The following is a 15,691-nucleotide window of genomic DNA, read 5'->3' as shown; positions in this document are numbered from 1 at the left end:
AACATCGATCAGCTGGCTCCTGCACACCTCCCACTGGCGATGTGCCCGCAATCAAGGTACACGTCCCTGACTGGAATCGAACCCAGGACCCTTCAGTCCGCAGGCTGACGCTCTACCCACTGAGCCAAACCAGTTAGGGCTAAAGTGTACAATTTTGATGTTTTGACCTATGCTCTCCCATGAAACCATTACTACAACTAAGGTATGAGCATAGCTTCCGTCCTCAAAAGTTTCCTAGAGCTCCTATCTCCCACAACTTAGTCCCCTTCCAACCACTGATCTGTTCTGCTTTCTGTCGCTGTAGATTAGTTTGCATGCTTTAGAATTTCATATAAATGAAATCATACAGTATGTACTCTTTTTATTGGGGGGGAGGTGTCTGGCTTTTTTCATTCAGTATACTTATTTTGATATCCAATTTTATTTGTAGCGTGATCGACAGTGCGTTCACTTTTATTGCGGAGTAGCAGTCTTCCATCATCTGGATACATTACAGTTTGTTTATCCATTCACCTGTTGATGGATTTAGATAGTTTCCAGTTTGGGGGCATTACAAATTAAGCTGCAATGAACATTTGTGGAGACATCTTTCTATACGGACATATGCTTTTCTTTTTCTTGGGTAAATACTTAGGATTGGAGTATGTTTAACTTTTTAAGAAACTGCCAAACTGTTTTTCCGAAGTGGTGGTAATATTTTACATCCCCACCAGCTGTATAAAAGTTCCAGTTCCTCCACAGTCTTGCCCAAACTGGGTATGGTCAGTCTATTTCAGTTTCAACCATTCTAATAGGTACGTAGTGGTATCTCCTTGTGGTTTTCATTTGCATTTATCTGATAACTAATGATATCAAATATTGTTTCATGGGCTTCTTTGCCGTCCGTATATCCTCTGTATTGAAATATCTGTTTAAATGTTTTGCTCTTTGTGGGGGGAGGTGTGGTATTTGCTTTCTTGTTATTGAGTTTTGAGATTTTGGATACAAGTCCTTCATCAGATACATGATTTACAAATACTTTCTCCCAGGCTGTGACGTGTTGTTTTATTCCCTAACAGTATCTTTTGAGGAAAACAAGTTTTTAGAATTTTGATGACGTTTTCCCTGACTGGTGTGGCTCGGTTGGTTGGAGCGGCAGCCTCTACACCAGCGGTTCTCAACCTGTGGGTCGCAACCTCTTTGGGGGTCGAATGACCCTTTCACAGGGGTCACCTAAGATCATCGGAAAACGCATATATAATTACATATTGTTTTTGGGATTAATCACTATGCTTTAATTCTGTTCTATTTGTAACAATGAAAATCCTGCATATCAGATATTTACATGACGATTCATAACAGTAGCAAAATTACAGTTATGAAGTAGCAACGAAAATAATTTTATGGTTGGGGGTCACCACCACATGAGGAACTGTATTAAAGCGTCGCGGCATTAGGAAGGTTGAGAACCACTGCTGTACACGAAAAGGTCTTGGGTTGGATTCCCGGTCAGGGCACATACCCAAGTTTCAGGTTCGGATTTAAGTTCGATCCCTAGTTGGCAACAGATGGATATTTCTCTCTCACATCGATGTTTCTCTGTCTCTCCCTCTCTCTATAAAAATGTAATAAAAACTTACCCTTGGGTGAGGACGAAACATTTTTTATGAAGTTCAATGTATGAATTCAGTTTTTTATGAAAAAAATTTTGGGGGGTCATATCTAAGATATTTTTGCCTAATCCAAGGTCACAGATGTTTTATCCTAGAAGTCTTATAGGCTTTGGTTTTATAGTTAGTTTGGTTACATTTAGGCATATGATTGAGTTAATTTTTGTAGATAGAATGTAGTATGGCAGGAAAATTATTTTTGCATATGAATATCGAATTGTTTTAGCACCATTTGTTAAAAAGATTATCCTTTTTCCATTGAGTTGTCTTTACACCTTTGTATAAATTATGATACATATGTGTGGGTTGGATTCAGATTTTTAAATGCTCCATTGGTAGAAAGGCAAGAGCATGGGTTTGGGGTTTAGGCACGTTTGGGGTGGAATCCTAGTCTTGTCACTATCTAGGATTAGTTGACCTATAAAGTAGAAACAATGATACTACCCACCTCAGGGTGTTTCCTACAATTTACAATGTTTTCTCTCTGTATCTTCTGCTCTCCTTCTACGTAGCGCGCTAGAACTGGGAAAGCTGGTCTTGAGTAATGTTTTTATTTCTTTTTAGATTAAAAAAATTTTTTTTTCACCCTGGCTGGGTAGCTCAGTTGTTAGAGTGTTGTTTGGATAAGCCAAGGTTGTGGGTTCAACCCCCTGTCAGGGCACATACAAGAATCGATCAATGAATGCATAAATAACTGGAACAACAAATCGATGTTTCTCGCACTCTCTCCCTTCCTTTCCTCTTAAATCAATAAAAAGTATTGTTTTCAATGACAGTTTATAGTAAATATTATGTTTTATTAGTTTTAGGTGTATAGCATACTGGTTAGACAATTATATACTTTACAAAGTATTTGCCCTGATATTTCCAGTACCCAACTGCCATCATACATAGTTATTACAATATTATTTTTTAAAAATGTAATTTATCGATTTTAGAGCAGTGGTTCTCAACCTTCTGGCCCTTTAAATACAGTTCCTCATGTTGTGACCCAACCATAAAATTATTTTCGTTGCTACTTCATAACTGTAATGTTGCTACTGTTATGAATTGTCATGTAAATATCTGATATGCAGGATGATCTTAGACGACCCCTGTGAAAGGGTTGTTCAACCGCCAAAGGGGTTGAGAACCGCTGTTTTAGAGGGAGAGAGGAAGGGAGAATGAGAGAAAGAAACATGGATTTGTCGTTCCACTTATTTATGCATTCATTGCTTGATTCTTGTATGTGCCCTTGACCAGCGATGGAACCCACAAGCTTGGTGTATCCCGGGTGATGCTCTAACCAACTGGGCTGCCTGACCAGGGCACAATATTATTGTCTGTATTTCCTATGTTGTACATTACATCGCTGTCAATAGGGAACGCTTCTCGAATTAGTATGTCATCCTTGTGCAGAAGTCATGCTAATCTTCTCTGTATCATTCCAATTTTTAGTATATGTGCTGCCAAAAACAGCACTTGAGTAATGTTTTTCAAACTCTTAGCATCCCAGGACTCTAAGAGGGAAGGCAGGAAGGCTAATGGGTTCCATGGTATCCATGAGCTATTTTCAACCGGTTTGCACATCTAACACAAATCAGACCTTTTGCTCCAGGCAAGGCTGCTTGGGCAAATTCCAATCCCTCTGCTTTTGGTGGGTGGGACCAGTATAACTTCTTGCCACTTGTTCAGAGCAGGAGCTCTGCTTAGCTACTCAATACAAGAACAATTTGTTATTACTTGACAATGGAATTTTTTGATAGACAACATTTTTCAAAACATTGGCCTCATGGAGAAATAATAAAGGAAATCTTCGCTGATTAAAAAAACACACACATAATAATGGAAACCACTCACAGGGCAGGATCCAGAAAGCAACATGGATCTTGCCCTGTATTTTCCAATGTGTTGGAAGACGATTCCACAGCTAGCTAGAGACTCCCAGACTGATGAAGGGGAAATGGGCTTCACTCTTAGAGGGTACCTGAGAATGCAAAAGAAAACGAAAATGACTCAAACATGGGAGTTCAAAGGAGGAATGTGTCTGCAAGATCCAGAACAACCTGGGAAGGTGTGAATCTAAGCACTCCCTTCCTACTGTTGACCATCCTGGTCCCATGTTTCAGCACGTCTCATCCCATCCCAGTGTGTTAGGAACACATGTATAATTAATCAGTCCTTTGGCTAAAGTCAGGCCACATCCGTGATTGATCAGGGTGTGTGGCAGTTAACCCTCCACCCTGGTTGCTAATGGAAGAATTTCTGGCTGCATCAAATCTCGGACAGAGGATGGTCCAGAGCTATTCCCCATTAGCTTGTGAAGGTATCCTGCGATGATTCATTTGTTATAAAAATATAATAGACAGTCTAGAAATCTTGGCGAATATAGCAGAGTCAAGAGAGAGGGGAATAGATAAGGAGAGGGAAAATAGAGAGGAAGGGGAGAGAAACAGAAATGTACCTATATTCTCAAAACTGTTACTGTTAACAGTTTTCCCAGACTTAATTCAATTAATTTTATTATAAAATATTCATACTTAAGAAAGATAATTAAGTCGTACATGTAAAGTTTCAAGAATAATACAACAACCTAGCCAGTTTGGCGCAGTGGATAGAGCGTCGGCCTGCGGACTGAAAGGTCCCGGGTTCGATTCTGGCCAAGGGCACATGCCCGGGCTGCGGGCTTGGTCCCCAGTGGGTGGCGTGCAGAAGGCAGCCAATCAATGACTCTCTCATCATTGATGTTTCTATCTCTTCCTCCCTCTCCCTTCCTCTCTTAAGTCAATAAAGAAATATATTTTTTAAAAAAGAATAATACAACAAATACTTGTGTATCCACCACTCAGATTCAGAACTAGAACATCCATCCCTAATACCTTTGAAGTGCCCTGTGCTACTTTACAGAATTAACCACATTCTGAAATTTTATTTATCATTTTCTTTCTTTTTTAAAGATTAAAAAGCCCTGGCCGGTGTGGCTTGGTTAGTTGGAGTGTCGTCCCATACACTGAAAAGTGGCTGATTCGATTCCCAGTCAAGGCACATAGCCAGGTTGCAGGTTCAGTTGGGGCGTGTGAGGGAGGCAGCTGATCAGTGTTTTTCACATTGATGTTTCTCTCTCTCCCTTCCTCTCTCTTTCTAAAACTCAATAAAAACATAATTTTGGGTGAGGATTGAAAATTAAAAAAAAAATTATTGACTTTAGACAAACATCAATGTGTTGTTCCACTTACTTATGCATTCGTTGGTTGATTCTTGTATGTGCCCTGACTGGAGACCGAACCCTCAAGGTTGGTGTTTGGGACAGTGCTCTAACCAACTGAGCTACGGCCAGGGCTATAGGTTTTGTCTTATAAACAGTGCCGCTTTGAATATGCTTGTACACCTTTCTGGGTATTCATGTACAAGAGTTTCTGTAAGGTCCTTTCTAGTCTTTTATGCACATGTAGTTCTTTTTAAAAGATAGTTCCAATCATATGAACTATATGTGCACAAACACTCAATTTTGTGATGTGTCCTTTTTGTAAATTTCCTCCAAGTTCTTTTGTCTTTTTCTTTTTTTTTTTTTAAAAACTCCAAGTTTTTCTAAACCCTTTTTAATACAATTTTCATGGCTACGTCATATTTTACCAAGCGCCTATGTTAAAAGTTACTGGAAGAGTCCCCTGTTTTTAAGCATTTATATGGTTGTGTTTTTTCTTGACAGTGATAATTAACATGTGTTTATTACTTTTGAGATATTGAAAGGTTTTTGTTTTTTTTTACTTTTTGAAATCATGGTAAAATATGCATAACACAATTTACAATGGTAACAATTTTTAAGTGTAAAATTTAGCGACAGTAAGTATATTTACACTGTTGTGACACTATCCATCTGAAGAACTTTCTTATCCCGTCAAGTTAAAATCCTAACACTAACTCCCCACCCTATCTCCTCCTGCCAACCCCTGGTAACTTCTGTTCTACTCTCTGTCCTTATGAATTTGACTATTCTAGTATCTCATATAAGTGGAATTAAATATCTGCCCTTTTGTGCTTGGCTTATTTCACTTGCATAATGTTTTCAAAATTCATCTATGTCATAGCAAGTATCAGAATTTCATTCCTTTTTAAGGCTGAATAAAATGTCTTACAGCCCTGGCCGGGTAGCTCACTTGGTTGAAGTGTTGTAAATGACAAAATTTCGTTCTTTATTGCTGGTAATATTCCATTGTATACGTGCCACAGTTTCCTTATGCATTCATCTGTTGGTGGACACCTAGATTGCTTTAATATCTTGGCTGTTGTAAAGCATGCTGCAGTTAACATGGGGCTGCATATATCTTTTCAAATTATTTTTGTTTTCTTCAGATGGATACCCACAAGTGAAGTTGCTGGGTCACATGGTAGTTCTATTCATAACTTTTTGAGGAACCTCTGTACTGTTTTCCATAGTGGCAGCACCAATTTGCAACCCCACAATCAATGCACAAGGGTCCCCTCTTCTCCACATCCTCACCAGCACTTGTTTGTTGGTTGCTATTCTTGATGTAGACAAGTCAGCCTTTTGAATTACAGAATTTACCTGTATTCTATCTGATGGTTGTGGAGTATTATATTTATAAAAGTGTATATATAAAGAAAGAAAAAGAAAAAAGGAAGCAAGGAAAGAAAAAGCACTCAATAGGCTAAACACATCATTTTATCTGATCACAGTGGCCATGTCTTCTCAGATAGTACCACGGCACTTATTTAATATATATTTTTGGAGAGGTGTCAGCATTGTGTTGGACTCCCCAAGTTGATTTGACCTTGAGGATTTGATACATAAAATGCTGATAACAAAATTAGTTATAAGCAACATATGATATAGAAAAATAATACACAAAAGTAAAATTGTCTAGTGAATATTCAGCCAATAAACACGGAGTGAGGGGACAGGGTGGAGGAGCTCTGGGGTCTGAATCAACCTGGGGCTCTCAAAAAATGCAAAATGAGAACATTTTGGTGAATAAAATAATTCCAGCATCTCTGAATCCTTTCACTTCGCCACAGATAAGTTTGATTGATAACAAGTTGTGATAATGGGAGAGGCAGAAGGAAAAGGAAAGGAGTGAAGAAAAAGCAAGTTTGATAGGTATATTGATTAAAAAAAGGGAAGAGATGGGTTGAGGGGCAGAGGAGCCCAAGAATAATAAAAGGGGGAAGAGAGGTGACAAAGAAAAAAGAAAAATTGAAAAAAGCGTAAAGGTAAAGTGGGGGAGGAAAGGAATGGACAGTGTCGGGAGTAGGAAGAAAAATGGAGGAACAAAAGGAGAGGGGAGGGAGAGAAAGGGGAGGGGCTGGAGGAGGGGCAGGGAGGAAGAGGAAGATAGGGAGCTCATGAACCTCCTTTCAATGCAATTTAGAAATAACTCTAATCTTTGTTTCCTACACAGTTTATAAGCACATTTTAAAAATGAAAACTATAAAAACGTGTTCACTAATTTATCATATGACTGCTGACCAAATACTTTCAGGTTAGAGCATGAAAGTTGTGCTAATAATTCTTAAAAATGTAAGGGTCTTTATGGGAGAGGTGGGTGGACCAAAACTCTTTCTTAATTATCAACCCATGAAAATTAGAAATCACTTTTAGAACTGTATCTTAGTTTAGTCAAACAACCATTTTTTCTTTTTTTAAATAGCATACTATTAGGCTGGGTCCCTTTTCTTTATAAAAGTGGTTTATTTTACAAAGAGATTAAACTGTTTCTAATGAATAGTTTAGTGATGAAATCTTAGTAAAATATTATATGTATTAATTTTTTAAACTTAAAAAACCATAGCAGCATCTCCTTTTAGGCACTTTGAAATATTTGAGACAGCTCCTGAAAAAAAAAAAATCCTAACTAGAAACAGGAGTAAAACCAATTAAACTTATAGTCAGGAATAAAACTTTAAATATGCAAACAAAAATAATTTGCTTTCCAGCTAGAAAAATTATTTGTCTTAAAAAGCATAGATGTATGTAGTAAAAATCAAGATAACTCCATGAAGTTTATAATTACCTCTATGTTGTAATTGATTCATTTTGAATTAAATTCATTTAAATACTTTGAAGATATGTAGATTTCAAGAACAATATTATATTATTTTCACTGAAACACTATTTAGGTATGGATTCTCTTTTGTTGCTTTTTGCAATTTGTTTTATTTTGAAAAACAACATTTATTTCCTTCTCTTTTCTTGAATTGTACAATTCCTCAAATGAACTAGTGATCTATTTTGCATTTTGTGCAAAATTGGGATTAAGCAAAATTGTTCATTATCTTTTTATTGTATTTTTATGAATCTATTTGAGCCAAACTGAGGTTATGTGCTGGGAGCAAGATCTCAGATGTTCCCAGTTGTTCATTATCTTTTAAGCAAATAATTTTGGAGTGAAAAAAAATGCAAAAGGCAATAAAACAGTAATGTGAGGAATGTTATTGACCATTTATTTTACATGTGTCAATAGAGGCTAGTGTGATGCAGTTGAATTTACTAACAAAATGAATTTGAAAATATCCATTTTTCCTAAGTTAACAAACTACTTCCTTCCTTACTTAAAAGCTCCTAAATTGCAAATCTAAGCCAAAACTAAAACACTGAATTTTGTCACCTACTCTGTGTGACGCATAGAAAAACAAATGATTGTTTTTAAAATTCTTTTTTCTCTTTGAGTCTTTTTTTTTTTTTTTTCTGGAATAAACTCATTTCTTTTTAAGATTTTCAACACTGAACACTTGAATGATACTTTGAAGGAGGAAATTTTCCTTTTCTGCTTACAGTTTTCTTATATTTTATGAGTTATCTTAAGCACATAATTATCCTTATTTATTTGACAGGAGAAAATGCTGCATGTACTTTTAACTGGGACTATTTTACAGTTTTTCAAAGTTTATAGTCATTTACAGGAACCACACTAAAACTTCAAGTTGCAGGAAGAAACAAAATAACCCAAGGCAGTAACAATGAAAAAAAACAACAAGCAAACAACAACAAAATAAATGAAAACCAAGCAAACAAAAACCAAATTCCTCCAGAAACTTTGAAGTCAGAGCAACCATGTCAGGAAATGTGATTTTTCTCCTTTTTTATTCTTTATAGAAACCATCATTTCATTTCAAAATCGATTGATTCATTAGAAAATAAAGAAATAGAAAAAAAATTCTCCTTTAAGGTCTTTCCCTTCTAACAGCTTTCCACTTTTTTTGTCCTTTCTTTTGTAAAACAGGCTAAACTTTAAAAACAGAAAGTCATTGATAAATGTTAGATTTGAAATGCAATATATATTCTTTGGGATTTATCCAAAGGAGCTAACATAAGAGGAAAAAGTTATACGCTCCTCAAAATCTATTCAGCACTAGTTACAAAAGTAAGAATTTTTGATGTAACTTTAAATATCTAAAAATAGCAATTAATGATTAAGTTCCATCTACTGTGCTAAATGCTACATGTTCACTGGAAATGATAATTATGAAAATTTTGAGGCAGCATGAGAAAAATGCTTACGGTACAATAGCAAGTGAAAAATTAAAATATAAAAATAAGATGACAAAATACAAAATTAGTACAAATGAATAACTTTTAGATACATCTTAGAAACAAAATTAATTTTGTATGACAATGGTGTAATTGTTTTTTTTCACTTTATATTTCCAATGTTTAAAGAGTTGTTTAATTCTCTTAATTTTTCCCCTCTCTGCATGAATATTTATGTTCACACTAGGAAAATGGATCAGAATCCCATCTTTAAAATGGAGTCAAGTTTCAGTGTTTCTGAATTCAGAGGAAGATTGAATTCTGGTAAGTGTTCCAAACATTTCCCCAGGAAAAATGAAAGAGAACAAATATAATAATGATTTAAAAATTGATTAAGAATGCTCTTAAATTGTATAAATTATTATTAAAGAAAATAATTTATCCTGCAGCTAACTCTCACAAACTAAATTTAACTCTGAACTGCATATTAATCTTGTCCAAAGAAGCTGTGTAGAAAAAAAAAATAAACACAATGTTTATTAGTTGTCTTTGATATTAAAATCAAGCCAAAGAAAGGGAGGATGATAAATTATGGAGTCCCAAGTCTGCCCATTTTTATCCCTCACCTAGGAATGTGAGTTTGACAAGAAATAACCCTTCTCTCAGGTTAATTTTAGTGCTGGGCTCTCTCAGAGGGGAGAGATGAAGCACCAATCAACATCACTCAATATCCCCAACCCCAGCCTAAAATAGCCAGGTCACTGAGGCAAAACTGATTTGGGGGCTAAAAAGGGTCTGCATCTAACCCCAGCTGTCTCCTCTCTGTTCTTGCAGCCTCTGACTATACACAGAAGATCCTGGTGAAGGGGGTGGGGTGGGAGGATTAGAATTCAGTGAAACAGCTGATTTAAAAAAAAAATGAATCAGTTTCAATTTAGCAATGCTTGGTAAAATTTTAATTTTAAGAACTCGTATTTTCTCCTCTACTGTCATTTTAAAAACGAATTTCAGCTAACACTGAGACATGTAATATATTTTTTCAGATGGAAAAAAAAAACACCCACCACCTAAAAGTGAAAGGAATTATCACTTTAAAAATTTTTGTTTTCCTTTTAAGCTAGGATGGGAATCGGTGGACTGCATTTTACAGGCGTTTTGAGGTCTGGAGGGAGATTTTTGTGGGGTGTAACTTGCTTTGGTTTTAGGAATAAAGAAGTTGAGTAGTGGCTATGTCCCCCCAGGGAGAAAACCTGAGAGGTGCGTCTATTAATGCCTTAAGATTTAAATTAAATGAAGGAAAATAGCACTTTCTGGGAGTGGAATGCCCTGCCTAGTGCCCTCTTTCTTGTTCCCCAATATAACAGGAGCCCCCTTGGAAGGGGTCCTATTGGGGGAAAGGCCTTTCTGAGACTATTTTAGCCCTTTCACAAGTACACACACAACACACCAGGCAAAGTCCCCAGGCAGCAGACCCACAACTTCTGGCCAAGATGATTTTTTTTTTCTTCTCCTGGACTCTTTATCCTTCGGATTCTCTTTGCTCTGCAGTTTGTATTAGTTCGTTTTTCATGAAAAATGTTTATTGAATACCTACTATGTGGCAGGCACCGATTCCAGCTCGTTGTTTTTAAGATTATGTTTATGGTCAAGAGTTAAATAGTCAGAAACGGGGGAGGGTGAGGGGGGGGGGGGGTGGGGGGTGGGATACACATGTCGCCCAGCTCCTTGGATAGAAGTCTTTTTCCCACTCAGCGACTAATAGCTGGTAGTATTTTAATGTTGCCCCGTGGAAAGAAAAAAAAATCGCAAAGACAAATACGCGACAAACACGTGGCTAGCCAGAACAAAACGCGAATTTGGACGGTGGGTTTTGAAGGTGGTGGAGACAGAGAAATCGAGTCGGAAGCCCTCCCCGCCCCCACGCCGAGCCCCATTTATTTTCAGCGCAAAACCCGGAGGGGGCACCGAGGTGCGGCGCGTCTGTAAGTCCCGACTTTGAAAGGGATAAAATCGTCTGGCAGAAGCGCGGTGCGCACAAGTCGGAGTCAGCTCACTGGCTCTGCAAACAAAAAATAATCAGAAAAAACCCCAAGGCATTCATCTCGGTGCAGCCAACACGTGTTGCGGAGTCGGCCTGGGCCGCAGGCGACTGAGACAATGGGGTCGGGGACCGGGAAAGGGAGACTGACCCCCTTCCTCACCTGCCCGCACCGCACGCGTGCCCGCGACTGGACCATCTGTCCCTCCCGCAAACCCCCGGCTTCCGCTCCGCTCCAGGGGCGGCTGGCACCGCTGGGGGTTCACTCCCTGCTTCCCGGCCAGGGGGGCTCCGCAGGGCCCCCGAGCCGCGCTCCGCCACCCCCTGGCGCCGCCCCAGCCCTCGCCGCCGCCGCCAACTCCCGGCCCGGGATCCCGGGGGCGCGGGCACCGCGCGTCCCGCTCTCCGCCGCGTCTCCGAGACTCCGAAAGGCGCGGCGACTGCCCCCTCCCCCAACGCCGAAACGGGGTGCGACCGCCCACGTGTCGCCCCTGGCCCAGTCGGGTCCGTCCCTCGGATTCGGGGCCAGAGGATCCGGAACGAGTTGGTCAAAGGCGAGGAAAGGGACCAGGGCGGGTCCGCTTCCCCTCCCAAGGAGCGGGCGGGGGGCGGGGGGCGGGCCGCCGCCCCCTCCTCCGAGCTCCCGCCCCTGCTTCCCCGTCGCCGAGCGGAAATTACCCCCTCCCCCCGCGGGTCTGACCTGGGGACGGGGGCGGGGCTTCGAGCTCGGCCCCTCTCCCGCCTTCCCGCCCGGATCCCAGCCCTGCACCCCAAACAAAGTTCCGCGACCCCAACTCCGAGCGGGGAAAGCGGCTGTCGCTGTCCCGGGTGGAGCCGGCGGCGGGGACTCCACCTGTCGGTCCCCGCGTCGGGGCGGGAGGAGGGGGGCGATTCGGCTCGGCACCCGGTCACTCCCTCCCCGAGACCTCCCCCTGCGGTGCGCCCGGGTCGGCTCTGGCTCCCGCTCTCCGTCCTCCTCTTCACCCCTCCCTCTTCGTGGGGTCATCTTGGGCCGGAGCCGCGCGTTCTCCCAGGACCCCAAGACCTTCTCGTTCCACAGCCGAACCCCGGGAGTGAGCCACCCCTTCTCCCGTGGGAATCCCGAGACCTGATTTCCTAAGGATCCCCCGTTCCCAACCGCGACCCCCAGTTTCCAGCCGGCTGGCCCCGCGCTCGCAGGCCCCTCGGTCCCGGATTCCCGGAGGCGAGGGCGTCTCCTAGGACTGGGGCCCGGAAGGCCGAGGACCCCCCTCCCACCCAAAAACCCCGGGAAAGGCGCCTTTCTTTTCTAAATCACCAGCTCGCGCGACCCCCTCCTGAAGACCCCAGAGTCCTCGGCTTCTTTGTCTCCGCCGTCCCCCGCCTGTCAGTTGGTAGCAGCCACCCTAGGTAGGGTGGGCAGCCTGCCCCCACCCCCCACCCCGAATAAAAAATAAACGTACATTTTACATATAAAGAGGTGGGCGCTGCTGGGCCGACCGCCCTCCCCCAGCCAGGGCCCGGGGAGGGGGCGGGGGGGGGCGGGGCGCCTCCCTCGGGGCCAGATTCTTGCCCGGGAGGAGGGGGCGAGGGGAGCTTCGGGGACGCTGCCCCACCCGCCCCGTGGCCTGGGGGTGAGCGGGGTGCCCCCTCCCGCCGCCCCGATCTCCCCGGGCGGGAGGTTGGTGGGCTGGACGGGGCCGGCGGGTGGAAGGGCCCAGCGGCGTCGGGGGTCTTCCCCTGCGGGTGGGTGGGGGCTTTCACCACGTGGCTTCGCCTCTTTTTTTTTTTTTCCCTCCTCGCTCCATTTTTTTTTTTTTTTCTAGTCGATTTTATTTAGAGGCGGCGCCAGGGCGGCCGCGGAGAAACGTGACACACCAGCCCGCTCGGAGGGGATTCGGACCGCAGGGAAGGAGTCGCCGCGCCGTCCGCCTCCCAGCGCGCCGCGGGCCCCGCTCCCGAGCCTCTCCGCGCTCCCCGCGACCTCTGCGCGCCCTCCGGCCGCCCTCCGCGCCCCGCGCTCCGCACACCCCGCGGGGTGGGTGCAAAGAAAGTTTGCGGCTGCCGCCGCCGGCCGCCGCCCGCCCGCCTCTCGGCCTAGGAGGCTCGCCGCCCGCCCGCCGCTCGGCCTTGCTGGGGACCGCGTCCCGCCCGGAGCCGGCCACCATGAACAAGCTGTACATCGGCAACCTCAACGAGAGCGTGACCCCCGCCGACCTGGAGAAAGTGTTCGCGGAGCACAAGATCTCCTACAGCGGCCAGTTCCTGGTCAAGTCCGGCTACGCCTTCGTGGACTGCCCCGACGAGCACTGGGCGATGAAGGCCATCGAAACTTTCTCGGGTAAGAGCGCGCCCGCCTCCCCGGGAAACCACGGCAGGACCCCCGGGCCACGGAGACCTGCGCCCCATTTCTCCTTGCCCGCCAACTCCGCTCGCCCCACGGCCTGCGCCCTTGGCCTCGGGACCCACCCTCCACCCTCGACGCCCCTCCATCGCCACCCTCGGGTGGGAATCTTCGGGGTTCCCTCACCCCTGCCAGCCCCGGGTGGGTTTGGTGAGGTGGTCCCCCAGACCCCCCGCCGACGGGGCGGGAGCCTCCCGTGGCAGGATTGGGGGGGCGCCACTGAGGCCACCCAGCCTGGGCGATATTTCTCCGCCGGCCCCTCCCTACCCGCGCCGGGCGCGCTCCCCCCACCCCCGCGCTCCAGCGCCCCTTCCTCCGCCCTAGGCCTTTCCTGGCGGGGAAGGGGCCCCTGCTCGGTTCTCGATCTCCGGGGTTTCCTCGGGGACTGTAGCCTTCGAGCGGGACCCGAGAACCGGGATCCTGCCTCCCGCCCGGGGCCTTGGGGCTTGAGCCATTTTGATTTGAACGCGGGGCGTGAGCGGTGGCGCGGCGGCGGCGGGTCGCCATGCTGCTTCCCGAGACGCGAGGCTGGGCCGGGAGACGCGCGCCACCGCCGCCAGGGACCCTCCCTGCGGGCCCGCTGCGCTCCCCCGGGCCTCCCCCTACCCCCCCGCCCCCCACCGGCTCGACAGGTGACCGTTCCGCCGCCTGAAGCCCTCCTCCTGGACTCGACGGGAAAATAAAGTTTCATTCTGCACCCCCCCTCCCCAAAACACACTTTGGGAGAAACGGGCGTCCTTGCTCGGCCCCTTCTTCCCACGTCTGGAAGCCTTGTGGGCAGCCCGCCCGCCCGCACAGACGCCCTCGCTCTCCCCAACCGGGCTCCCCGAGCGCCCCACGACTCAACTAGCCGCGGGGAGGTAACAGAACAAAACACAAATTAAGAAAGCCATCGTGAAATTTACAGACGCCACCGTTCTCCGGGCCACCGTTCGCGCCCGGCTCGGAACCCACTGCCTGGATTCCCAGGAAGGTCTCAGATCCCAGGAACTCCTGCGTCCCCTCATGTCTTTCTTCTTCCTCCCCCGCCCCCCCCCCCCCCCCCCGTTCAAGCTCTCATATATATTTTTTATTTTTTTAATCTTTAGGGAAAGTAGAACTGCAAGGAAAACGCCTAGAGATTGAACACTCGGTCCCCAAAAAACAAAGGTAGGAAAGCGCTCTTCTCTGGGGAGGGGGGCAGCCCAAGGGCTCTGAGAAGCTGTGTTCAGGGGGGGTCCCTGGTGTCTCCAGTGGAAGAAACCCATTACTGGCCTTTCCACCCCCAACTCCGGATGTTGGGGGCAGGGAGGGAAGATTGACGAAGATCTTGTAATGGGTGGTTTACAGCTTGTAAAAAAAATACGCTGGGGCTAGGGTGGGCCGGGAGATGTTTGTTGGAGAAGTAAAAGGGGGGAAAATCGATCGGGGAGAAACCTTGAGTTTGTTCAAGGTGTGTGAGGCCATTTTTTGTGGGGAAGCTAAAAACCTTGAAGAGTTTCGACTCAGGCATTTCTGCAGCTTCCTAGCAGGCCTCACCGCCCTCCCCCCCCCCCCCCACCTTAATTCTTAAGCGGCTTGGGGGGGCACACGTCCCCTTCATTTCCCTAAGGGAGGAGTGGAAGGAGTTCCGCGCCCCCCCCCAAATAATTTTCTTTAGGCTTGTGCTATATTTATATTTCTGCAACAGGCAAGGGCATTAGATTTTTTCACAGACCTCCTCTCCTAGTCCCTCACATCACACGTTCTCCCATCTCGTGGATTTTGCAAAGAGTATACTTTTGGCTGAACAATCCTTTCCAAGCGCGGACCCCCACCCCCCCAGCCCCCCTTCAGCCCATTGTTACAAGGGGACCATCTGGGGTGAGAGCTTTGTGTTCAGGCTGTGAGCTGGGGCTCTTTGGAGGGTCTAGAACTCCCTGGATGAATGGAGAGAGAGTGTGTGTGTGTGTGTGTGTGTGTGTGTGTGTGTGTGTGTGTCCCCGTCCCAATACCATTCTGTCCTCACTTCAGCCAAGTGGGTTAGTTTTGTGTGTTACTCCCAAATCGGATTCATGGTGGATTTCAGATTTTTCATTGAACTCTGGCTGGGAGGTATAAGGGCAGAGTCTCTCTGCTTTCTGAAATCTGACTTGAAACATGTTGACAGTGCACTCCTGTCACGGTGGAGCCCC

The 15,691-nt window shown here is 45.3% G+C and overlaps 1 protein-coding gene and 1 non-coding gene across 2 annotated transcripts in view; one reads left to right on the top strand and one right to left on the bottom strand.

The window, feature by feature from the left end:
* Nucleotides 1-3,002: 3,002 nt before the first annotated feature.
* Nucleotides 3,003-3,110, bottom strand: LOC132219403 (U6 spliceosomal RNA). Its single transcript, XR_009449420.1, has one exon. It is a non-coding gene; the product is annotated as a U6 spliceosomal RNA (small nuclear RNA).
* Nucleotides 3,111-13,048: 9,938 nt separating this feature from the next.
* IGF2BP1 (insulin like growth factor 2 mRNA binding protein 1) overlaps nucleotides 13,049-15,691 on the top strand; it is a 38,220-nt gene continuing 35,577 nt past the window's right edge. Inside the window, exons 1-2 of the mRNA XM_059668284.1 lie at nucleotides 13,049-13,475; nucleotides 14,627-14,687. Coding sequence (XP_059524267.1) covers nucleotides 13,301-13,475; nucleotides 14,627-14,687 — 236 coding nt within the window. The 5' untranslated portion in view covers nucleotides 13,049-13,300. The remainder of the gene's footprint in view (nucleotides 13,476-14,626; nucleotides 14,688-15,691) is intronic.

Source organism: Myotis daubentonii, chromosome 16, assembly GCF_963259705.1.
Source record: "Myotis daubentonii chromosome 16, mMyoDau2.1, whole genome shotgun sequence".
In the NCBI taxonomy this organism is placed as follows: Eukaryota; Metazoa; Chordata; class Mammalia; order Chiroptera; family Vespertilionidae; genus Myotis; species Myotis daubentonii.
Note: the sequence above shows the minus strand (reverse complement) of the source record. Positions and strands in the feature narration are given on the sequence as shown.